Below are 25,110 nucleotides of genomic sequence, written 5' to 3'. Positions count from 1 at the left end.
TATGTATCATAAACATAAAAAAATTAAACATCACTTAGAAATGTTTTAGTGAAATTATGCCCTTTTTAATTGCTTTGTAAAATTCATAATGGCTGCATGCTAAACAACATGATGTATAAGATTGTAGAAGAGGACACATTTGATTTACTGAAAAAAGGTATAAGGGAAATACATTGCATTGTTCAGGGCCTGTGCAAAGAGAAACTATTAAAGTATCTCCAGAACCATTTATTTCTTGAGCTAAATTGCAAGAAGATTCTGCAGTTGTATAGCAATATGTACAGTGGTGTGAAAAACTATTTGCCCCCTTCCTGATTTCTTATTCTTTTGCATGTTTGTCACACAAAATGTTTCTGATCATCAAACACATTTAACTATTAGTCAAAGATAACACAAGTAAACACAAAATGCAGTTTTTAAATGAGGGTTTTTATTATTTAGGGAGAAAAAAAATCCAAACCTACATGGCCCTGTGTGAAAAAGTAATTGCCCCCTGAACCTAATAACTGGTTGGGCAACCCTTAGCAGCAATAACTGCAATCAAGCGTTTGCGATAACTTGCAATGAGTCTTTTACAGCGCTCTGGAGGAATTTTGGCCCACTCATCTTTGCAGAATTGTTGTAATTCAGCTTTATTTGAGGGTTTTCTAGCATGAACCGCCTTTTTAAGGTCATGCCACAACATCTCAATAGGATTCAGGTCAGGACTTTGACTAGGCCACTCCAAAGTCTTCATTTTGTTTTTCTTCAGCCATTCAGAGGTGGATTTGCTGGTGTGTTTTGGGTCATTGTCCTGCTGCAGCACCCAAGATCGCTTCAGCTTGAGTTGACGAACAGATGGCCGGACATTCTCCTTCAGGATTTTTTGGTAGACAGTAGAATTCATGGTTCCATGTATCACAGCAAGCCTTCCAGGTCACTTCCATCACACTACCGCCACCATATTTTACTGTTGGTATGATGTTCTTTTTCTGAAATGCTGTGTTACTTTTACGCCAGATGTAACGGGACACGCACCCTCCAAAAAGTTAAACTTTTGTCTCGTCGGTCCACAAGATATTTTCCCAAAAGTCTTGGCAATCATTGAGATGTTTTTTAGCAAAATTGAGACGAGCCTTAATGTTCTTTTTGCTTAAAAGTGGTTTGCGCCTTGGAAATCTGCCATGCAGGCCGTTTTTGCCCAGTCTCTTTCTTATGGTGGAGTCGTGAACACTGACCTTAATTGAGGCAAGTGAGGCCTGCAGTTCTTTAGATGTTGTCCTGGGGTCTTTTGTGGCCTCTCGGATGAGTTGTCTCTGCGCTCTTGGGGTAATTTTGGTCGGCCGGCCACTCCTGGGAAGGTTCCCCACTGTTCCATGTTTTTGCCATTTGTGGATAATGGCTCTCACTGTGGTTCGCTGGAGTCCCAAAGCTTTAGAAATGGCTTTATAACCTTTACCAGACTGATAGATCTCAATTACTTTTGTTCTCATTTGTTCCTCAATTTCTTTGGATCTTGGCATGATGTCTAGCTTTTGAGGTGCTTTTGGTCTACTTCTCTGTGTCAGGTAGCTCCTATTTAAGTGATTTCTTGATTGAAACAGGTGTGGCAGTAATCAGGCCTGGGGGTGACTACAGAAATTGATATTGAAATTGAAAATTGAAATTGATAAACCACAGTTAAGTTATTTTTTAACAAGGGGGGCAATCACTTTTTCACACAGGGCCATGTAGATTTGGAGTTTTTTTTTCTCCCTTAATAACGTAAACCTTCATTTAAAAACTGCATTTTGTGTTCAATTATGTTATCTTTGACTAATAGTTAACGGTTTTTGATGAGCAGAAACATTTAAGTGTGACAAACATGCAAAAGAATAAGAAATCAGGAAGGGGGCAAATAGTTTTTCACACCACTGTATAATCCCAAAGCAAATGCAGTTCTGGCAAAAAAATAGTGTAATACAGCTACTGTACAAGTGGGCTCTAACGGGGCTCTAATTACAAGCTATTGTAACAGTCAAATATTTTACATATGAATATATTCTTTCATAATAACTACATTAGCATAACCAGCAGTACTGCTAAAACTTTATAACTAGTCTTAAAATTGTTTCATTAGTCTATTGGTTATTATTAATAATAATGTTTTTCCTATGTTGCAGAGAATATGTTCATTTCCACCACCCAATCTATGGAAACTGTTTTACAATTAATAACCATTGGAAGGAAAACTCCTGGTACTCATCCAGGCCCGGAAAGCAGTATGGTAATTCATTTATTTGAACATAACTTTAAAAAGTCACAGTGGTTGCTGCATTGAAGCACAGGTGTCCAAGATCCAGTACTCTGTATGTGCGCTCTGTGTCTACATGGGCTTACTCTAAAAACATTAAGAAAGCTGTATCTGGCAACTCAAAAAACTGATCAAGTATGAGTGTGATAGGGTCTGCGTGATGGTAAATTCCCCTATGTGATAGTCTCTGTAAAGCACTTTTAGATATGTACAAAGTCTTATGTGACCTACTGGGGGGTTATATTGTGGATAAAGTACCATGAAAATATCACTAACTTCCACTGGAGAGCAAAGCTAGTGTAATATCTGTGTAGGTTTATAGCAATGTTTCAAACATAATGGGTCCTTCTTGTAAATAACGTGAGAGAATGCTGAGGTGATTATGAGGTGACTTCTAATATCCTCATATTTTTCAGCAGGGGGTAAATTGCTTATTATAATACATACATTTCAGCACCAATTATACTGAGCACCAATTATAACTGATGACATCACTAAGCAACATTTAAAAAGATATAATTTGCAGGATATTCGTGGCTCTTGTGTATTATATTGAGATATTTATTTTGGAAAGCAGCTGAAATCTGAGAAAATGAGTGGTACCTGTAGTTATCAAAACCAGGGCTTTTAGTCACTCTCTCAACCATTTTCTATTCAGGGCTGTCTATCGTTGTGAAGACAGATCTGCATGACAACATGCCTCTCCTGTCACAAGCAGCAGGTGCAAGAATCATGATCCACAACCCCAACCAGCCACCTCTAGTGGAACACCAGGGCTTTGATATCAGGCCAGGAACTGAGAATTCAATAAGCGTAAAACAGGTAAGTTAAGCAATATCTTTACATTATGGAGGGAGAGGGCACTAGTACAAACACTAACGGCTTAACTTGAAGATTTACCCTTGTTTTATGCACTTTGCACCTTGTTGCCCTTTGATTTCTTTACATCTTTTTTTTTGTAAATAAGCTGTCTTTAAAGTTGACAGATTCTCATGAAAAAAACTATACATATTGTTTCAGGAAGAAGCAATAAGATTAGGTGGAAAATATAGTCAGTGCACATCTGATGGAAGTGATCTTGGCATCAAAATACTTTACAACACATCTTACACAATGCAGGTGAGTGCTGCAAGTGGTTGTAAATTATGACAGCTTGTCCAATCAGCATGTGATTCAAGTCACTAAGGCTGATGCCACACGTGGCGTTTTTACGCGGCGTTTTTTTCTCAGCCTAAAAACGCTGCACAAGCCACACATGGCGTTTTTCAGCCTAGTACTGGTGACGTAAGCAAATCCTGTTGCCATGGTGCTAATAGTGCGAAATAGCAAAAAACGCAGCGTATTTCCGCTAGGTCTGGCAGCTGCCTTTGCGTATCCATAGGAATAGCTTGCTTTGCAAGTACTGGCGTATTTCAGCCAACGCTTGAAAAATCCGTGCTTAGGCGTTTTCTAGCGTATTTCCGCATTGTGTGGTTTGCTTCGCGTCTTTTCAAGCTATTTCTATGGATGATGATATCAGGCGTTTTTCAGCTGTCGAGAGAATTAGAAAATACGCAGCGTAAAAACGCCACGTGTGGCATCAGCCTAAAGCAACTCTGGTAAATTATTTGTGAGTAAATTATTCCTTAATATGCTCAGTGACGTTGTTTGTAGATAATAATGTCAGTTCTTTTATCAGACATTTCAATGCACAAACACTTAACATGTAAGGGCAAGGGCACACAGGTCAAAAGTCACAGTGATCCAAGTCACAGGTTTGCTTAGGTGAACCCAGGTTTGCAATTACATATGGTGGCTGCCAGCTTTTAAGGAAAGAATACCACTTTTCATTTTATATATATGATTTTATATGTCTTTCATGTTAATACCATTATCATAGTGACTCGACAATATATGATGTCAACAGAACATTTTAATAAAGAAACTGATAGATTGATGCCAAATAGCAGAAAAAGTATAAAGGTGCAAGCAGAGAGGCAAGTCTGTTTAAGTGGCTAGTGGTCCAGAAAGGTGTCAAGCAAAACAGGTCCATAAGGCAAGCAAGAGGTCCTGGCAGAAAAACAAGTCTCTATAACAGAAAAGGAAATTGGAATATAGAGGATAAGAATATTATACAGACACACACAAAGAGCCTCAAAGAACCTCTGGACTCACTCATACAAAGCCTGAACCAGAATCACCAAGGGAACTCAATTATCCAGCAATAGTGAGGAATTATCTGCAGCTGGGCCTGGAGACTTAAAAGAGCCATGGAGAGCGAGGACATGGAACAGATAACTCATCATTAATTACAAGCCTGAGTCAACACAGCCTTCTGTGGCCTCAACAGGAGAAGTACAGTTCTGCCAGCATAATGTGTCTGGTATTAGACCCAACAGATCCTGACACTAGGGGGCATTTACTAACTTTCATATTTATTTTTTTTTATCCAAAAGAACAACCACGACCTCTAAAACTTTCAAGGTCATGTAGAATTCAATGGGCAGCTGTTCTGTTTCCAATTGGAAGATTTTCTTTTGCTTCATGGTATTAGAGTTTTTCGGATGCTCCATTTGCTGAATAATGCAAAAAATATATGGGTTCTGCATTTTCTCTGTTATTTTCGTTCCTGCTTTTTTAAAAGGCTGTTTTAATAATTCACTTGGTATTTATGATTTTAGAAAAAGTGAGTATAATCATGTTTTTAAAAAAACACTAAAACCATGAAAATAAGGGTGTTGATAAATGGGCCCCCTTGTGTAGCCATGCTCTGGTGGGCCTAAGAAGGGACCATTAGCAAAACAACCAAAACTGCTTATCATTCCATATAGCATCTAGTCAACTAAGTACCTTTTAAAAAGCTTCTATACCTCAAAATAGTCTTCAAAAACATTCTTAGTACAAGGGCTAACCTTTGCTAAAGCAGTTTTATTCTATCTCTGTACAAACTATGAAAAAATTTGGAGATTGAATAAGTAAAGGCTCATGGGAACTGTCAAATGTAAAATCAGGGACCAATAATACTTTGGCAGGATTCTCTTAAAGGAAAAGTAACACTAAAAATTTTTAACTAAAAAATCTATTCTACCCTGCCCCAATAATTGCTCTATCCTACAAACCATTTATTATTTTGAATGCTTTAGTACAAAATACCTGTTAAAAGTTGGCTTCCGGTCATTTGAAGAAAGGCAATACGGCGATGCAGGGAAAGTATCAGGGGAAGTGTCCACTATGCGGCGATCAATTGATCGAGCCTAGCCTTCCCTCTGTATAGGAAAGAGTCAGGCTAGGATCGATCAAGGTATTTTGTACTAAAGCATTCAAAATAATAAATGGTTTGTAGGATAGGGCAATCATTGGGGCAGGGTAGAATAGATTTTTTAGTTAAAAATTTTTAGTGTTACTTTTCCTTTAAGTGGCCTATAACAAGAGACTAAAGAATGAGATAAGAACCCTGCTCCTATTAGGGCTCTGGCACACGGGAGATTAGTCGCCTGCGACAAATCTCCCTTGTCACAGGCAACTAATCTCACCGAACTACCATCCCACCGGCGAAAATGTAAGTCGCCGGTGGGATGGCACACGCTGCGCAAGCGATTTCTGCAAATCCCCGAAAATGCCTCGCGAGGCATCTCCCCATGTGCCAGAGCCCTTACAAATGTTAAGGGCTATAAGATTAGCAAATGATGATATATGTGCTGATTAGGCTCTTGGTAAATAGAAACTACTATAAGGGCCGCTACAAATCTCCCTTGAGAGGAAACTTCCTCGATTTCGGGAAATCCCAGCGCCGCACATGCCATCCCACCGGCGATTTACATTCAACCCAGTGGGATGGCATATCGGGGAGATTAGTCACCAGCGAAAAGGGAGATTTGTCGCGGGCGACTAATCTCCCCGTCTGCCATGGCCCTAAATTGTGGGCCTTTGACTGTTACAAAATCTAATCCAACAATTATAAGCATTTCTGACAGCGGTCAGTTTTCTTCTCTTTTCTCACCATTTCTTTTTATGTGTTTAGTACTATAAATAACATGGAATATTGAAAGTTTAATCTGCATTATGCTCAATATGTTTCTCCATTATTATTGAAACACTGTTTGCTATTATCTTTATTCAAAGTTGGATTGTCTATAAAACCCAATAAAAACCTTAAAAACCTTAAAACAAATTATTGCAGTCCCCTAGAATAATAGTGGGAATTGGTCCATGGACTGTGAAGTCATTTACTCGTTTACAAACATATACAAAGATTTAAACTTGAACTAAAACTAAAAGGATTTATGTTAGTCCCCGTTAAATATTTGCAGGTAAGGGGGAGCCTAACTTGTCAGTTGGTATTACATTATGAAATAAGGAAAGGCTAACAAAAGAAAAGGCTGCAGGATAGGCAGAAGCAAATAACCCACTCATTAATGGAACATGAGTAGGACAAGGTCCAGGCTATGTTCTGGACTCATTAGGCTACTTCCTAGAGTCCCACCAGAGGCAGGATGCTGATTACATCAGTAGTGGATGGTGTACAGTGCATACATTTTGGCTTGATGCTGCTTGTTACTACAGCAGCAAATCAAAAAAACATTCCATGGGGCCCATTTATCAGTACAATCGCTTCCGAATACAAAAAAAATTTTTTTTTCTAAGCATTTGTACTGTGCTCATTTTTTGCAACTTTTTTGTACTTTGCGACAAAAACGTATTTGTCTGAAAATACGAAAGTTTCGGATTCATTCAAGCTTTGGTATTGTGACTTTCCTTGGGCCAGTTAGAGCTGCAGAGTGCCATTGTGTCCTATAGGAGGCTTCCAAAAACATGCACAGAAGGATCAAAGTCAGAAATGTTTTCCCGCTGTTTACGATCGTTCGGATATGAAAATTTTGTGATTGTGATATTTGCGATCATCAGAAATTATCGTATCTAATCCTAATTTTACCCATTTCGGGATTCGAATTCATACTTTGATGAATGTGCCCCTATGTGTGAAATAAGAGCTCACCACAGTATAATTCCAACATTCTGTATTCATTCCTATAGACTTTTAGTCTTTTAGAGAAGTATTTATCAATAACTGAAAGTTAGAGGCCACCATTTGGTAAATACATATCAATGTACAATGTCATTTTTAAATCTCAAAAGTTTGCATATATACAAATATTTCAGTAACAAAAATGCTATAACATTTCCTCAGAAATGTTGTTTTCTTTATACATAATTCTTTATACATAATTGAGTATGAGGCCAGTTGCTACTGCCATGATACTTTGCACTATAGACCTGTATCTGGGTTAAAAATCTTACTTTTATGTTCTAATCCAGGCATGCTTAAATTCCTGCTTCCAGTACAAAATGATTGAAGTGTGTGGATGTGGCTATTATTTTTACCCACTGCCTCCTGGAATGGAATACTGCAACTATAACAAGCATCCTGACTGGGGTATGTTCTATAGAAACATAGGAATATATCAATAAAAATATGCAGCTGAACACCTTTTGTCTGCCCAAATTATTTTGCTCTTAAGAACAACATTAACATACACTAATAGAAAGAAAGTTTGCCAGCGCTTAGTTTGCCTTTAAAAATACTTTTTACAAAAAATGAGGTGTTAGTACCACACTTTGGCCAAAATATGTAAGCACACGTGCCACGTCAAAGCCCCTCATTGTACGTGAGTCCTACACTGTCTAATGACTTTGAGTCTGTGATGCAATTAAAATAAAGTCCCCCAGAAAACAATGTGACTGAGTAGTAAGACATTGTTTTCTGGGGGACTTTATTTTAATTGCATCACAGACTCAAAGTCATTAGACAGTGTAGGACTCACATACAATGAGGGGCCTTGACGTGGCACGTGAGCTTACATATTTTGTGTATAATTAATGGCTTTTTATCGTTTATAGCAGCTGGTCAACTCCAGATTGTGGGTTAGACCGAGCGCTGGCACAATAGTGTGTTTCTAGCAGCTGGTCAATGCTACAGTGTGGGTTAGACCGAGCGCTGGCGATTTCTTTCTGTATTAACACACACTGCTTGTTATTATATGCATTTAAAATTGGCTTATTGACTGTGTATTCTATGGGATATTTGCCTAAAAGTTGCATGGCCTAACTTTTCTCTTCTTGTTTTAAACCGGTATTATATCGAACAATGTGGAATTTGGAATAAAAAACACTTTTTTGTATTAACTTTTTCTTCTGAGCGAGTACTCATAATTTGGCTACCAGAGATTGTTTTTAGTCACTGAAACCAATGGTTTTTCAATAAACACAGATTTGTACTTTATAACAACTTTTTGGCAGAGTAACCTCTTAAACAGAAACAGTCAATTATGAGTTTACCCAAGCTGCATCTAATATAATGACCAAAAGACCACTTTATGGGTTATACATGTGTATATTAAAGGCTTGCCAGCCACTGTTTGATATGTGTTTGACGGTTAGTAAACATTTTGGAATAGTTTAGAAGCAGGACTGCCAACCAGCCCTAATTTTGTAATTTGCTGTACTTCAGCTTTTCTAGTCATAGCTGAGCTGGGGCTGAGCAGGAAATCCCAGGCCCATTCCCCACCTCTGCTTCTTTCTCTCATTCCAGATATCGGCTTGAGGTAAAGATATCTTGGCTTCCTTTGTTTCAGGGTATTGTTTCTATCAACTATATGAAAAGATGCTAGACCACACACTTATCTGCTTTACCCAATGTCCAAAGCAATGCAAGTGAGTATTTTTCTGTGTGTGATATTTAAGGGCAGTCAGTGTTTACATTCTGTTCCCTTATCATTTAATACAGGCATGAAATGTTCTTGATGGTTAAGGGCCGTGACACACTGCAACTTCGGCGACTTTGGAAAATCGCTGCGCCGCGTATGCCATCCCACCGGCGATTTACATTCTAGCTGGTGCGATGGCATTGTGGGGAGGTTAGTCGCCCGCAACTACGGAGATTTTTCACAGCGCGACTAATCTCCCCGTGCGTCAAGGCCCTTAATGTTGCCAGAATTTGCCATTCAGTTGTAAGGTTGAACAAGCAGAATTGTTTTTTATGTCTCCAGTTTAGAGTAATGTCATACAGGACATTTTGTCACCAGCGATAAATTTCCCACCGACAATAATGTGAATTATTATTTATATTTGCTACAAAGTAACCTGAAATTTCTTCATGAGACAACTTTTGGCTACTTTGGAAAGCGAAAGGGAGTTATGCTCACGTGTTCCCCAAGTGTGTTCTTCTGACTTTCGTCACACACATTTATAGTATGTTGCAGTTTTAAAATGACAGGTGATAGATTTACTGTACAGTCTTCTAGATAAGCCCATTAAGTTAAATAAAGAATGTAAAGGAAACTAGTATCCTACAGCTCTAATAAAAATACCATAAACATTTTAAAAAAGGTTAAATTTGGGGCAAGGCAGCCTTTGTCACCCCAGATTGTATAACTTGTTCTTCCCAGGTTATAAACAATGCAACTAGATACTGCACTTTATAGTCACATCTATCCTTTTTGGCTTATAATATTTTTATTATGTATAGCAAGGGATGGATTATGCCATATTTAAGGACTGCACTAATATTTGTGAAATATGTTGGGCCACTTATCAAGGCCACTTATCAAGAAGCCACACTTTTTGGTCACTTAATAAAATGAAAGACCAAAATGCTAGGAAATATCACTTACCCACAATTTCTATTACATAATAATGCAAAAATGAATTAGCCCAGAAAGATGGAGACTTCACTGTACCCCTAGGCCTGACACATTCTAGTTCACACGCCGGAAAGTGAAACCAATAAATAATTCTGTTGACCTGATGCTCTCTGCCCCAATAGGCAGACCGAATATCACCTTTCTGCAGGGACTGCCAAGTGGCCATCTCCTGTGTCCAAAGTAAGTAATGACTATTACACTATCAAAAGCCAAAGTTTATTGGGGGTTTTGGGGATTGCAGTTCAACTAAACCATGGTTTGACATCCATGATGAGTAGTTATTTGTATTAAGTTGGGGCCCCATCCTTCCAGCTTCACTCTGTGTCTTTGTCACCAACTCTGCCCTGATTAAATAAATGATTACAAAGCAGTATTAACTCAATATCACATGAGGTCAGGGACCTAGTTACTCAGCACAGCTCCCCTTCTCTCACAAAATTTTAATGGCATATGCACTGGGGGAGGGGGCAAAATCTTAAGCACTGCATTCTCCCATGTCCAAAGTATTGACTATATGACTTTGTACATGTGTGTGTCTCTCCTCTCTAGCTAACTATAAAAGCCAAAGTTTTTGGGAGGTTAAAAGGAGCTGTAATTCAACAATACCACAGTTGGCCGTTTCTGATTTAAGTGGTTATTTTTATTAGGTTGGGACCCCTATCCTTCCTGCTTTGCTCTGTGTCTTTGTCAACAACTCTGCCTTGATATAATGAATGATTACAATGTGCTATCATTTAATATTACATGAGGTCAGGGACCTGGTAACTCAATAGACTACCCCCTTTCTAGAGAAGTAACCCACATTTCCCAGTTACATTAAAAGTATAAATGATTTTCTTAATAAAAAAAGTAAAAATCCTCTGCATTTGTTGTAAAAAATGTATTTTTAGTTGTAATATGGGTGAGTAGGGAGCCATCTCAGTGCATTGTGTCTAAGTCTGAGCTTTCAGAAGAAGCCAGCGCTACACATTAGAACTGCTTTCAGGTAACCTATTGTTTCTCCTACTCTCATGTAACTGGACGAGTCCCAAGCTGGACTTGGATTTCTTACTATTGAGTGCTATTCTGATACCTACTGGGAGCTGCTATCTTGCTCCCTTCCCATTGTTCTGCTGATTGGCTGCTGGGGGAGGGGTGATATCAACTTGTAGCTCAGCAGTAAAGTGTGACTGAAGTTTATCAGAGCACAAGTCAAATGGCTGTGGCATCCAAGAAATGAAGAATATGGCTAGCCCCATATGAAATTTCTAAATTAAATATAAAAAAATCTGTTTGCACTTTTAAAAACAAATTTCAATGCAGGATTCTGCTGGAGAAGCTCTATTAACTGAGAAACATGAAAACGTGTTTTCCCATGGCAGTATTCCTTTAATCAATCAGTCTTTCATTCCAGGCAAAAAAATTGCTATCCTTACAAGAAAGATACAACAGTACCAGCAAAAGGTAAGGCATCAGCAGTAGAACCCCACTAGAGTTTCAATTGCAGAAGAGGTTCCTCTGTGTCCTGTATAAATCAGAGAAAAACCTGTCTGTCAAATACAACATATAACTGCTAATCGCACAGATGTATTCTCATGCACAGCAATGTTAGTTATATTATATGTTTTGAGTTGTTTCAACATCACAAAAAAAGCCTCACAAAGAGTCCTGTGGGGCAAGGATGTAGACAAATAGGAAAAATAAGCTGAGGAATGCTTGAAGCTGGAATAGTTAAGGTTGTGTTACTTCAGAAACACTGGAAATCAGCAGAATAAACGAAACAAATTAAAAGTGTCTATTGCAGGCCTATGCACAGTGCTAGGCAGACAGATAGGTAACGGAGTGTACTGGGATATATAGCAACATAAGCAAATGTAGAATCCAATAGAATATACTATGATATCTAATAGTAGCCTCCTGCCAAGATGTAAATTGCTGCACCTGTACTGTGAGTTGAGTGAGTTCCTAATGGAGATTGCACCCACTAGAGGAAGAAGAGGAAGGACACATGTCGTCCGAAACATGTAGTGCTGTGTATCTCTAAATAAAGTTCTACACTTGTTTGCACAAACGGGAGCTCTCTGGTAGATTCCATTTATATATATGATTCATTCCTTTGGAAATGGTGACCCCAAACCACAGTAGAGAGAGATATTACACAGCACTTAACTGCATTAGTCCCTCCAGATATCCTTGGACTGTAATTCTCTTGCCTCTGTGTACTTGGCAAGAACTTAAGAACCTAATTGTGTTAAGATACAGATTTCCTTCAAAATGTATGTTCTTGTGTAAAATGTGACCGGACTGGCTAAATAAATTTACAACTGAACATGAAAAAATCATCAGAAAGCAAGTGCTTCGGTGTATATTTTAATTGTCCTTTACAGATTTGGCGATTTATGTTGTTTTTTTGATGAAAGATAAATTTTGAACTTATCAAATGGTGTTTCATTTTAGGAGTGATATTTCAAAGATTAATGTGTATTATGAAGAGCTGAGTTACCGGTCAGTTGAGGAAACACCTTCCGTGTCGGTAAGTTTGTATGTTTAGTTATATGGTTATGTGCTTCAGATTTTATTACTTATTTTTCTTTCTGTTCTTATAAGTAATTTATAACTAAGAAAAGATTGCTGTTTACAAATAAAATTCATTCTTTAATTCCATAGGCAGCAATGCAAATATATGCAAAGAAAGGATTTATTCAGAATAAGGACACAGTTCTGCAATATGTTCTTATTTAGGCAGCCAACTTCTGCCATCCCAAAATACACAACTGTGCCTTTGTCACTACTTGTGTCTGACCATCCTGCCCCCAATCCCCCTCAGTCCAGTGGGTGGCATGGTCAGGCACACGCAGTGATGACAGGGCAGGGACACTGAAAGGGGATCGTGAGTAGAACTCTGATGGCCAGGACTAGGGGTGGGCAGACAGAGGTATGTGCATAGTGCCCCCCTACTTCTGCACCCTAGTTCCAGCCTGGGATGCAGGTACAGGTATGGAATCCATTATCCAGAAACCCCTTATCCAAAAAGTTCCAAATTACAGAAAGGACATCTCCCATAGACTCCATTATAAGAAAATAATTTAAATTTTTAAAAATTATTTCCTTTTTCTCTGTAATAATAAAACAGTACCTTGTACTTGGCCCCAACTAAGATATACATATTCCTTATTGGAGGTAAAACAATCCTATTGGGTTTAAATGATGTTAAAATGATTTTTAGTAGACGTAAGGTATGGAGATCCAAATTACGGAAAGATCCCTTACCCGGAAAGCCCCGGGTCCCAAGCATTCTGGATAACGGGTCCCATACCTGTATATAGTTACAATGGGAATCCTCCATCCAGTGCATGATTACTGCCTTCTTGACGTAAAATATTAAGGAACACAATCATTTCCTGAAGTTTTATTTGTGTTTTAGATGTTTCTGACCCATTTAAAAAACTAAATAGAAAGCATTCTAGAGTAGAGGAGACCAGTCCCAATAGTGACAGGATTCTAAAACTCGCCCGGCTTCAGTAACTTATACCAATCGATCAGATATTTGCTTTCAAACATCTAACCAATTAGTGCTTCCTACTGATTGGTTGTTATGGCTTTTATTACATTACCCCAAATTCAAGAAAAAGATCTGCTATACTGTGAGATAGGTAAATAAAGAGAGCTAAGGTACATTACTATTACAGTGCTCTTACTTTAAAAAGACAGAAGATAGGGGGGCCTGGAATGTAGCTATATGTAACAAGGCATTAATGCTAAATAATATTGTCTCAAGTGTGCTGTGTATTTAACTCACTTGAAAAATGTCTCCATGTTAATAATATGCACCCATAAAAATTGATTTTTGGAGCAAATTCAGCGCCAACATTTTCCTACCCTTGATCCCTATAACACTCATAATTACTCTGAGGGACACATTTATTTAACCACGAACGCTCCGAGCGTTCATTCAATCGGCCCAACCGTTTACAATCATTCGGTACGAAAATTTCGGGACTTTCGGATCACCAATACGATGTTATCGTGACTAATACGATTTTTTCGGAAGCATTTTGGTGATTTTTGCAATCTTCAGAAATTTTCGTTTCCAATCCGAATTTTTCCCATTCGGGATTCGAACTCATGTTTTGATAAATTTGCCCCTAAGTATAGTAAAACAGAAAACAACAGGGACCCAGGCTAAGTTTATGAAAATTATATAACAAAAGGCTACATCACCAACTGATATTTCATTCTACAAATTCGAACATTTGTCCTCAGAAAGGGGCCATGTTCCTAAAATAATACTAGTCTACTGTGTAACAATTTCAAAATAATCACTTACTTTCATATTTTAAGTGTGGTTTTACTTTGGGACATTTGCCTTTATTGACAGACAGGAACTGAAACTAAACAGAGGAATCTTTGGTGCATAATTTACCTTAATTTGTGTTATCTTGATATCATTGTCTTTATATCATCTGAAACCCCAACAGGAGTGTATAATTATGTGTATTTGTTTTCTGCAGTTGAATACATTGAAAAATATTAGATTATATCTAAACAGAGTTAAGATTATTGATAGGAGATGTTTGTTAAGTGCCCAAATACAGTAAATTGTGGATGTTCACAGGTGACCATGTTGCTTTCCAGTATGGGAGGATTGTGGAGCTGGTGGTTTGGTTCTTCAGTTCTTTCTGTGGCTGAGATTGCAGAACTAGTGCTTGATACTGTGGCCATGGTAATTATCGTGATATACCAATGGAAGAAGCAGAGGGCAAAAAGGAATGATGGCACGATTGGAACCGATGCAGCCAGCAACATCTGCCCTGTACCTTACATCGACAGCAAGGCTTTCTCCTCTCCCCAGACTGGGCCGCCTGGAAAAGAATTGGAAAGCAAAACAGATGACCCCAAATTCAACGGAGAAATAAATGACTTTTCCTAAGCAGTACAGGTTCATTAAAGGAGAAGGAAAGGTAAAAACTAAGTAAGCTTTATGAGAAAGGTCTATGTAAATACAGCCATAAGTACTCACAGAAACGCTGCACTGAGTCCTCTATCAAAAGAAACAGGATTTCTTGTCTTCTTCCTTGTCTCTAAATATGGGGAGACTTAAGGGCACTATTGAGAGAGCTGAAGGTATGCCTGCAGCTTGAGATTAACAGCTTATTAGCCTTTCCTTCTCCTTTAATGATACAGGGCATTTGGAAAAAACAGAGACAGAGTGAATCCAAACCTATAGATATATGAGTATTTTTCATAGAAAAAAAAACAGTGAGCAAAGTACTTAAAGGGCAAGTAAGCCATTTACTTATCATAAGTCCCCCTACAGAGGCCCCCTCCTGAACTGCACCACCTACATTGTTTAATACTGCCCCATTGTGCATGCCTTTTAATAAAAGTAAAGCGTTACCATAGAGTTGGCAGCCGCCATGGTTAGGCTACCTTGTGTCCTTTCCTCTGTTCTCTGGCAGAGATTACCAACCCAAAGCATTCCCAACTGAATTCAGAGCCAGACCAGTTTCAACTGCGTCCTATAGACAGGACATCACGTGGCTGCCAAGCCCACTGGGCTACTCTGTTTAACTGACGGATATTCACAAACATGGCAGTATTGCACATATGATATATAAATGGCTTTCCTTTCAGTATGGCATGTTGTAATTTATGCAATTCTCATAATTCACAAATCATTTACCTATTTGCAAAAATCTAAGAAAATATTTTTTCTAAGTTTTGTTCTGGCTAAAGATCTTGCTTGGATGGGTTTTAGTGCCTGCTGTTCTTGGTAGAACTTATAAAATGATAAGACACCTGAGATCTTTCCCACGAGAAACTAGAAATAACTAGTAAGGGGACAGGTCAAACAACATTTTACTGTATTTACTAAGTTAAACGTTAACGAGTTTCATTGTAGTTTGTCTCAAGACATAAACCAGTTTCTAAAGCACATGTTTAAGGAATTCTATCATTAACAACATTGATTTTGTACACGTGTTTGAAAACAATATGTAATGTTTATATAAGAGCAGCTTTGTTAAAAAACTATAATTATAGCCACATTTGAGCTTTTATTAGGAATCGTGTGGCTAACTTCCTTCCTTTTCATCACCAAGCAGAAACATTTTTACATACTACTTTTCAAGATTCAGAAATGTGCTCATAGTTACATAGTTACATTGGGTTGAAAAAAGACCAGAGACCATCAAGTTCAACCCTTCCAAGTAAACCCAGCACCCACAACCTATACTGACCTATCTATACACTCACATACATAAACCATATATATCAACATCAATACTAACTGTATATATTAGTATCACAATATCCTTGGGTATTCTGCTTGTTCAAGAACTCATCCAGGCCCCTCTTATAGGCATTAACTGAATCTGCCATTACTCACTAGGAAGGGCATTCCACAACCTCACTGCCCTCACTGTAAAAAAAACCCTACGCTGCTTCAAATGAAAGCTCCGTTCCTCTAATCTAAAGGGGTGACCTCTGGTGCGCTGATTGTTTTTATGGGAAACAAGAACATTCCCCATCTGCCTATAATCCCCTCTAATGTACTTGTACAGAGTAATCATGTCCCCTCGCAAGCGCCTCTATTCCAGAGAAAACAACCCCAACCTCTACAGTCTAACCTCATAGTTTAAATCTTCCATCCCCTTTCTCAGTTTAGTTGCAGTCTCTGCACTCTCTCCAGCTCATTAATATCCTTCTTAAGGACTGGAGCCCAAAACTGCACTGCATACTCAAGGTGAGGCCTTTCCCGGGAGTTATATTACAAGAATTGGGTCTATTAAAAGGGAAGCCTCCATTAGCTGGCTCCTCAGATGTATAGACAGATGAAAAATAAGAGTTCAAAATTTCTGCTTTTTCCCTGTTCGCATCAACCAACTGACCCCCTCTGTGATAATAAGGTTCCCACCCTTTTTTGCTTCATTTTTTTACTATTTATATGTTTACAAAATATATTTGGATTAATTTTACTCCTAGCTGCAATATCCCTTTCCATCTCAATTTTAGCTTGCTTGATAGCATTTTTGCTGCTTTATTTGCTTCCTTGTACCTGATGAAAGTTTCTGCTGTCCCAGCTAACTTGAATGCTTTAAAAGCACGTTTTGTTTTTTACCACCCTCGACACTAACACTTTTATTCAGCCATAAAGGTTTTGCTTTGCGATGCCTCTCCTTGCTTACAAGGGAAATACAGTATACTGACCTGTATACTTGATAACCAAGTATACAATGTTTTTTTCCGTGTTTAACCCTATGAAAAGCTTTTCCCAGTTGACACATTGCAGAGATGCCCTTATACTGGCAAAGTCTGCACGTCTAAAATCGAGCGTTTTAGTTACTCCCTTATAGAGCTGTCTCTGTAGCATTATCTCAAAGGAGACCATGTTGTGATCACTGTTCCCCAAATGCTCACCCACACAAATGTTAGAGATAAGTTCAGTATTATTAGATATCACCAGATTAAAAAGAGAATCATTCCTAGTAGATTCCTAAACCGCCTGAAATAAAAAGTTGTCATTTAGCATATTTACAAACCTACTAGCTTTTTCTGACTTGGCCACCCCATTACTCCAGTCAATGTCCGGATAATTAAAGTCCCCATAATAATAACTAGACCTAGTTATGAAGCTTCCTCATCCTCATCACTTATACGGAGTGGTATAAATCTGACTTTACATAAGGACAAACCCCTCCACCCTTTTAATCCTTCTGTCCCTCCAAAAAAAGTGTAACCATTTAAAATCACAGCTCAGTCGCATGTTTTAATCCAACCAGGTCTCAGTGATACCAATTAAATCATATATATATATATTACCTGACAAGCTCTGTGCATTAGCCAGCATGCAGTGGAGATTACTACTTCTCCCACTGATATTTACATATTTACATTACATTGAGTTAGATCTAAGATTAATATTAGGCTGTTTCCTTTCTAACAGTGGAAGCTCCTTAGCTGATAAACTGTATGTCCCTCCTCACTCCTCCCCCATGACCCTTTTCTAATTATACTGCCCCCTCTACACTAGCCTTCCCATAAAACTCTAGCTCTCCCCCCCTTGTTTAGTTTAAACACTCCTCCAGTCTCTTAGCCATGCATTACATTCTGATATTGCCAGGATCCCTGCAGCCAAGGCCCATTTTACAGGGCACAAAATTGGCAGGCCTTGTGGAGTTGTTATGAGCTAAAGGGGTCCATCCTAAAGGCATTAGGTTAGCTTAAAAAAGGAGTTGCAAAAGATGTATCTCGTCCTGTTTGGCTTATCTGATATCCACCCATTTAAGATTCTACAAGAAATGCAGTGTAGATAGGAAGGTGCTGTGGTTGGGTGCAGATAGTTCTCCATAAATGTGGGTACCTGAGCAAGAAACATTTTTACAACACAATATATTACTATGTTTATTTTCTATTTATCTGTCTATCTATACACAATTATTCTAGACATACCTGGAAGGCCAACCTGAAGGTCCATAAGGGGGAGATTTAGGGTGAGCACTTGACATTTCTATAATATACTGAGGGAACCCTGACAAGAGAGAGAGAGAGAGTGTGTGTGTGTGTGTGTGTGTGTGTTTGTGTGTATATGTCCCTGAGCTAGAGTAATACAAAGCTAATACCCACTTATACCCCAGCACCCAAAGCACTGTTAATGATATTATTTTTAAATGGTAGTCAACTGGGGTGTCAGTGTTGTGCATTGTGCCATTTGGTTATAAGTCCCCTCCACATCTTTCCTTCAACCTAGTACTGATTGCAGCAGCACTACCATTCCAAGTGATAGAGGATATGAATGTCTCTTATTAACCTAGGCTCTGTTCTACTGGCAGTTAAAATCCCAGTAATTAGCACAAAAAAGCTGTTTTTCCAGGTAGAAAGCAGATGTTATATGATTCCCTAGTAATTCCGATTTCTGTACAACTAGAAAAAAATAACTAGAAGTTTTTGGAAAGCAAACCCTTTTCTGCACTAGTTTATTCAGAGGCACAGACTGTTCTCAAGCAGAAATAAAAGCTTTATTCATTACAGTTCACCTTCAACTACAACGCATGGCTTTTCCAAGGCTGCCTATTTAATCTATATCAATTATATGAATTCCTAGGTTTACAAGCAGAATGACTACAAAGGACAGAAATGAATGGATGAGGAACTTAGCAGACATGGAATTAGCAAAAAGGTCTGGGCCCTCGACATGCCCCCAGAGAAGAGAAATTGCGGAAATATATGTTATAATCTTCCAGCTCCTTGCGGAAACAATTTGCAGCCTTTTCATCACACTCACAGATCATCTTCTCACAGCGATTACTTGCTTTCACTAGGAGAGAGGGATCACATTTAGTTATATACCACTAAGCAATTCTATTCTATAGGAAATGCAAACATGATAGGCAGAAATGAGAAATGCAAGAGCACTAAAGGGCTTAGAAGCTCACCCCTTAGTTCTCATTCAGAGATAAGTACATTCAGAAGGTATATACAGGCCCCTGTTGCAGCCTATGTTTACTTCCAATCCCTAACCTCTGCTTCTGATGATGTTATTATTAGAGAAAGGTTATACATTGTAAGGCTGGATTTTTTTTTCTAGAAATGTGGTAACTCTACTATCTAGTTATTGATTGAACTACCATGGGTATAGGGGTTGCCCATTAGAGACATTGGCCATGGAGCACCTTGAAGATACAGCAACAACTGATGGAAGACGAAATATGAAAGTGTATGTGTAGGTGTGCATCTGGAGGGTGGGGGAGGCTGTGGGGAGCCCTGTCCAGAGGGTTGGGGGCCCAGGTGCAAATTATACACTTGGGCCCATTTAAATCCAGTTACACTACAGATTAAAGACCTGAATGGGCGAAGTACCTGGTTTTGCCTATTTTGCAAACAAAGTGAAAACATATATGCTCTAAACAGCTGGTCCATGGGTAGCAACAATGTAAGGCAGCAATGCTATCCACTGTGATACACAAAGGATAATCTAGTGAACTGTAAAAAGATGAGATATATTTTTGCATAGCACAAAGTATAGGAATGTCTTTGGAGCCTTTGGCTGATTGAGAAGTTTTTTGGCCACCAGAAGCCACAATTTAGGCACTTCTTCCTTGGCAACGCTCTGTGGGTGCAGGTGGATATTGCTAACTGGCAGTTAATCCTGTTTAAGCCTTAGACGTTGGTCAGTAAAGGTTAGCAAGGCAAACTAAGGCCCCATTAAGTAGATTAGTAGGGTAGGAAAGTATACAACTATTTATTAAGGGAATGGGCTCTGAATGCCACATTTTCTGGATGGCCTGAGGTAAGGCCCAGTCAGACACTTATCTTTAATCTTGTTAAACCAACACCCTGTCCAAGTCACAATGGATCAGTACATATCTATCCCAGCTGACCCATTTGTTATACTTACTGCACTTTACTTTCTTCTCTTCCTCAATATAGAACCGGTAAGGCTGAGTAACAGGGTTGCATCCGCTCATTTCAGCCTTGTTATAGCAGCAGTCCTGGCTGTGGCAGCACCTGAATAATACAGGTTATACTATGATGAAATGCATTTGCAAAATAATTTGAATAAAATGATTTAATTTTCTGACATGCTTTTGTAAAGAAATTAATAGCAGCAGTTTGATTAATAAGTTCTAATACACAAATGTGAATATTGAGCAACAGGGAACTTAAGTCTAAAAAACACAACTGCATAAGTATTTATAAGTGAAACACAACAATATGTTTATCTAACTACAAAAGTGTTTATATAATGTCTCCTCAATAGTGTGTCATGAAAATCTGTTGCAGAAATACTGTAATTATTTATCATGTCCACAAGATGCCACCTGAGTTAAGCGTTATTTGGTGATCTGATATATTGTGTTAATTCTGGATAAATTACCCCTGCTGTGGAACATAGGCATTCCATGATACTATAAAGGCAAAAAAACTCACATGAAGGTACTCATTTAGATTAATATGAGTGAGGTACATGGTGAAGGGCTCATATGTGTTAGTTTATTGCTGGAAGTTAGAGTTTGGATTTATAATTCTAATGTCTTATGTATTTCATAATGAATCGTCAACTACTTGAGTATTTTACCAATCAATGGCATCCACAGGCATTCCTTGGTTGTTTAGGCCGCAGTGGCATCCATAGTCGGAGAAGTTAGCCAGGCCATAAATGATGGTGGTCACTTTAATCATCTCATCAAACTGGGCTGGTGTGCTGGTGACCAGAACTATAACTGCAAAAGCAAGGGTATATTAATAATACTGCAAAAATAAATAGAATAAAGGCCTACTGAACTGATGTACACAGCATGTATATGTGGAATTAATTATGCTTAATTTAGTGAAGCTAATGTCCAGGGTTTTGAGGGAGTACTTAAAGGGCTGCTGGCATCAGCATAAATTGTGCCGAAAACTGCACAGGAGAAATAAGCTAAGCTAAATTTGGAGGTACAGGTATGGGATCCCTTATCCAAAAAAGTTCAGAATTACAGAAAGGCCATCACCCATAGACTCCATTATAAGAAAATATCTCTAATTTTTAAAAATGATTTCCTTTTTCTCTGTAATAATAAAACATTACCTTGTATTTGATCCCAACTAATTAATCCTTATTGGAGGCAAAACAATCCTATTGGGTATAAATGATGTTTAAATTATTTTTTAGTAGACATAAGGCACAGAGATCCAAATTACAGAAATATCCCTTATATGGAAAGCCCTGGGCCCCCGAGCATTCTGGATAACAGGTCCTATACCTGTATATATGGTGCAAGAATAGATTTTAACAAGAGGAGTCCCTGGCAATGCAGAATGGGGGTCTCCCCCATCTGAGTTCTAGTTATCAATCTGCAAGTTAATCGGATGCTGGAAGCTGAAGATCAGCATCAGCTGGAAGACAGTAGGCTTGACACCAGGTCCCCCTGTGATGCTGATGGCCTGGAACTGAAACAAATGCCTTCTGTGCTAGTGTGAAATCAGCCCAGGTAGAAATTCCTATTCTGAACAACACCAAATTGGCAGTTGGTGCCACTGTGATTGGTGTTTCTGCTACAAAGAGTGTTCATGTCGTGCTATTCCAAGGGGAAACCGGTGTGTAGGTGCCAGATGCATATTGCAAGGTAGTTCCATCTGTATAGGATGGGTGTATCAATGAGCACTGGTTTTTATCTTTTCAGCTGGTCCTGGTGATGTCCTAACACTGAAGTCTACATGAGCTTTGTGGTATGCTATTATTATTCTATGAACTTGTACCTAGACATCCAGAAACTCAATTTATCTTGCTCCTGCCTAAGCTACTTGTAAGAATTCCCAACCCAGTCCCTACCGAGAAATGGGAGCAGGGTACATGCCCATGAATGTCGGGTACTCACTGAGAGCCAGGGCCAGTCCGATCAGAAGAACCTTCTTCATCTTGATGCTCTTGTTGCTGAAGCAGATTTACTGTAGCTGAAACCCTTCTCCTCTGGAGTTTATATACACTTAGCTGGCTCCAATCTAAATAATTATACAGAGTGACGGCAGCAAAATTAGTAGGGAGAGAACAAATAAAAGGTATTTTTTTCTTGAACTTGTTCTTTGATAAAACAGGGACATCAGTCTTGACTCTTGGTATCAGAGTAATGATAGGCCTTTCAGCCGAGGACTATTCACAAATGAACTGCTTGAACATTTCTTCAGAATTTAATTATTTCAGGTATTTATTCATATATATATATATATATATATATGCTTCCTTTAAAGTATATTTATGTCTATAAAGTGGTTATTTGTGTTAATGCCCATGAAAAAGAAATAAAGTCTATTGAAATCGGTCTTTTCATTTAGCCCTGGCTAAATGTGACTTTTATGTCTAGACATTTAATGAGAAACCTATATACCCATTGCAAGTTTTCTATGCAACATGTAATGAAAGAGGAGAAAGACAATTCAGTATACACACAGGGGCCCTCATTCAGATCTAAATATCACTTTTCAGAATAACAAAGAACCAGTGGTCTATGAGGTTTAAAATGATATAAGGCTAAAGTTGCCATTGTATTCTAACTGTATGTTAACCATTTTGTAGAAGAAGTGTGTTGCCATAATGTGCCAATGTTGTTTGAAGATGGTCCATTTTCGCCATTTTCTGTTGCTTCCCGGTCAGTTGATGGTAGTTAAAACCCACGGGTCCAGTGGATTTATAATTTTAAACCATAACTGCTGGACCATATTTCTTATTTATAGCCACACTGGATTAAGCAAGATTAACTCCTTCGAGGTTGCCAGAGGAGCAGATCCTTGCTCAATTTGACCAAATAAGAGTTGAGCCAAGTTTTTATGTTCTGATCCAACCCACTGGGTGTGAATCGCATCAATGACCTTATGTGGTCCTCATCCAAAGAACTTTGGCCAAGTCAGCATCCAGTGTCTGCTAGTGTAGGATCAGGACTAGTACATGCCCTGAACTCTCCCATGAACATACACTTTTGGTGGTGTCTCCATAATTTGGTTGTCTAACTAATTTTGTTGTTTGGTTTCAGCATGTTTTCCTTGCTAAAGATTTGGGGGTTTTGAACTAATTTCCTCCAGTGAGTCACTTTGCTATTCAAATTGTTTAGTTATGGCTACATATTTCCATAAAGGAGAAGGAGGTACAATCACTGGTATAAGTATTGCTAGGCACCCCCAGGGATTATAATCAGTTACCTGAAACCCCAGGCTGCTCCTACAGTACCTGAATCAGTGCAGTTTTCAACAGATAGGAGCACCGGCCCAGGGTGTCAAGTAATCAATTACTATAAATTTGGGGTGCCCAACATTTGTAACCCCCAGTGATTATACACTTCCTTCTCCTTTGACTACTGTTATTTGAATGTTTGACAACTGTCAACTGAGGGAGTCCTATATTGAGGATTCCCTCAACCTGGATCTCTGTACAACAGCAGACTTATTATAATGCTCCTTGATTATTGATACCTACCTAAGCTCTCGTCAGGTGCAAAACTTCTAATATTTGAATGTGTATAATTTCTGAAAGGCCGCCCATACACGCACCGATAGTATTGTACAAAACCTCATTTCGTACAATATTCGGTGCTTGGATGGTGGATTGACAAGATGACCAATATTGCAGAAGGCTGCGTATATTGGTTGTCTCCTCGATCGGGCAGGTTAAAAGATTTTGATTGGGCGCCGTTGAAGGCATGTGAGCAAAATCTGCATTTAGGGCTGAATTGGCAGGTGGAGGTAGAATTCCTATTGTTTCTACCTCCATATCTGAAGATTCAGCTCTGAACATCAATGGGGGAAACTAATGATCTTCCCTGTGACCTGTGATCGTAATTGTTACATGTATGGCCACCTTTACTCAATCAAGTGTAGAGCTATTGGGACTTTAGTACAGTATACTCCTGTAAATACTTTATGACATATATAAGGCTGCTTGTGTAACTACATGAAACCTAATTTTATTTAAATCACCCCTTTCTTACACTAATTTTGGGGTAGGGAAAATATTTATTTCTAATGAGCTACTGCATGAAATCACAGCATTCAGTCCATGATGGTCAAGCTCTTCACATAATGATCATTCAAAGGAGCAGTTCAATGTAAAAATGAAACTGGCAGCACTGTATTCATGAGGGGCACACTGGGGGCAGTTGTTCAATGCCCTCTTTGAAATGCAAGCTAGGGGTGGCCTATAATTACTGCCTGTCTATAGCAGGTATTAGTACAGGGCTATTCTGCATCCATAGCACTGCACTTTGCTAGCGATGAGTGGATCTGTCCCATTTCGCTTCACAGAAAAAATTTCCAACTTTCCTGTGACACGACCCCACCTTATTTTCAGCAACTTTTTTTACGTGATCGTGACTTATTTGATTCGACCGCAATGTATTGTAATAAAATGGCTGGGTTAGTTGTAGATGGACGATATGTTTCTCCCAGGGTTTTGCATAGTTGGTACCCTGGAACATGGAATAATTAATCACAAACCCAGCCCTTTAATACAGACCTTAGCAGCAAGGTGATTGCTGCAGCTGAGAGCCTTTTTAAAAGACTCCAGTGTGGGGAGGGAGAGTCTCTTCCCCACTACACAGGTAGCAGGAGCTGCGCTGCATGGGAAAGGTACTTATGATTTCTGATTTTGTTTGCTTCTACTAAGTTGGAGTTGGAAAAGCCACCCAACTGTAGTTAGGCTGCCAATTGTGT

The 25,110-nt window shown here is 38.7% G+C and overlaps 2 protein-coding genes across 2 annotated transcripts in view; one reads left to right on the top strand and one right to left on the bottom strand.

The window, feature by feature from the left end:
- Positions 1-20,509, top strand: part of scnn1d (sodium channel, non voltage gated 1 delta subunit) — a 29,733-nt gene extending 9,224 nt beyond the window's left edge. The window contains exons 5-14 of the mRNA XM_031906346.1: positions 2,142-2,245; positions 2,931-3,094; positions 3,293-3,391; positions 7,568-7,685; positions 8,884-8,962; positions 10,074-10,131; positions 11,345-11,394; positions 12,388-12,463; positions 14,546-14,891; positions 19,034-20,509. Of these exons, the coding sequence (XP_031762206.1) occupies positions 2,142-2,245; positions 2,931-3,094; positions 3,293-3,391; positions 7,568-7,685; positions 8,884-8,962; positions 10,074-10,131; positions 11,345-11,394; positions 12,388-12,463; positions 14,546-14,860 (1,063 nt within the window). The 3' untranslated portion in view covers positions 14,861-14,891; positions 19,034-20,509. The remainder of the gene's footprint in view (positions 1-2,141; positions 2,246-2,930; positions 3,095-3,292; positions 3,392-7,567; positions 7,686-8,883; positions 8,963-10,073; positions 10,132-11,344; positions 11,395-12,387; positions 12,464-14,545; positions 14,892-19,033) is intronic.
- Positions 18,929-22,427, bottom strand: pla2g2e (phospholipase A2 group IIE). Its single transcript, XM_031906347.1, has 4 exons — positions 22,290-22,427; positions 21,008-21,152; positions 20,327-20,436; positions 18,929-19,246 (listed from the first exon to the last, which is right to left on the bottom strand). Exons 1-4 carry the CDS (start codon positions 22,327-22,329, stop codon positions 19,098-19,100), a joined length of 444 nt encoding a protein of 147 aa, XP_031762207.1. The 5' UTR covers positions 22,330-22,427; the 3' UTR covers positions 18,929-19,097.
- Between the last annotated feature and the right edge of the window lie 2,683 nt (positions 22,428-25,110).

The sequence above is a fragment of the Xenopus tropicalis genome, chromosome 7 (assembly GCF_000004195.4).
Source record: "Xenopus tropicalis strain Nigerian chromosome 7, UCB_Xtro_10.0, whole genome shotgun sequence".
NCBI classification, from domain to species: Eukaryota; Metazoa; Chordata; class Amphibia; order Anura; family Pipidae; genus Xenopus; species Xenopus tropicalis.
Note: the sequence above shows the minus strand (reverse complement) of the source record. Positions and strands in the feature narration are given on the sequence as shown.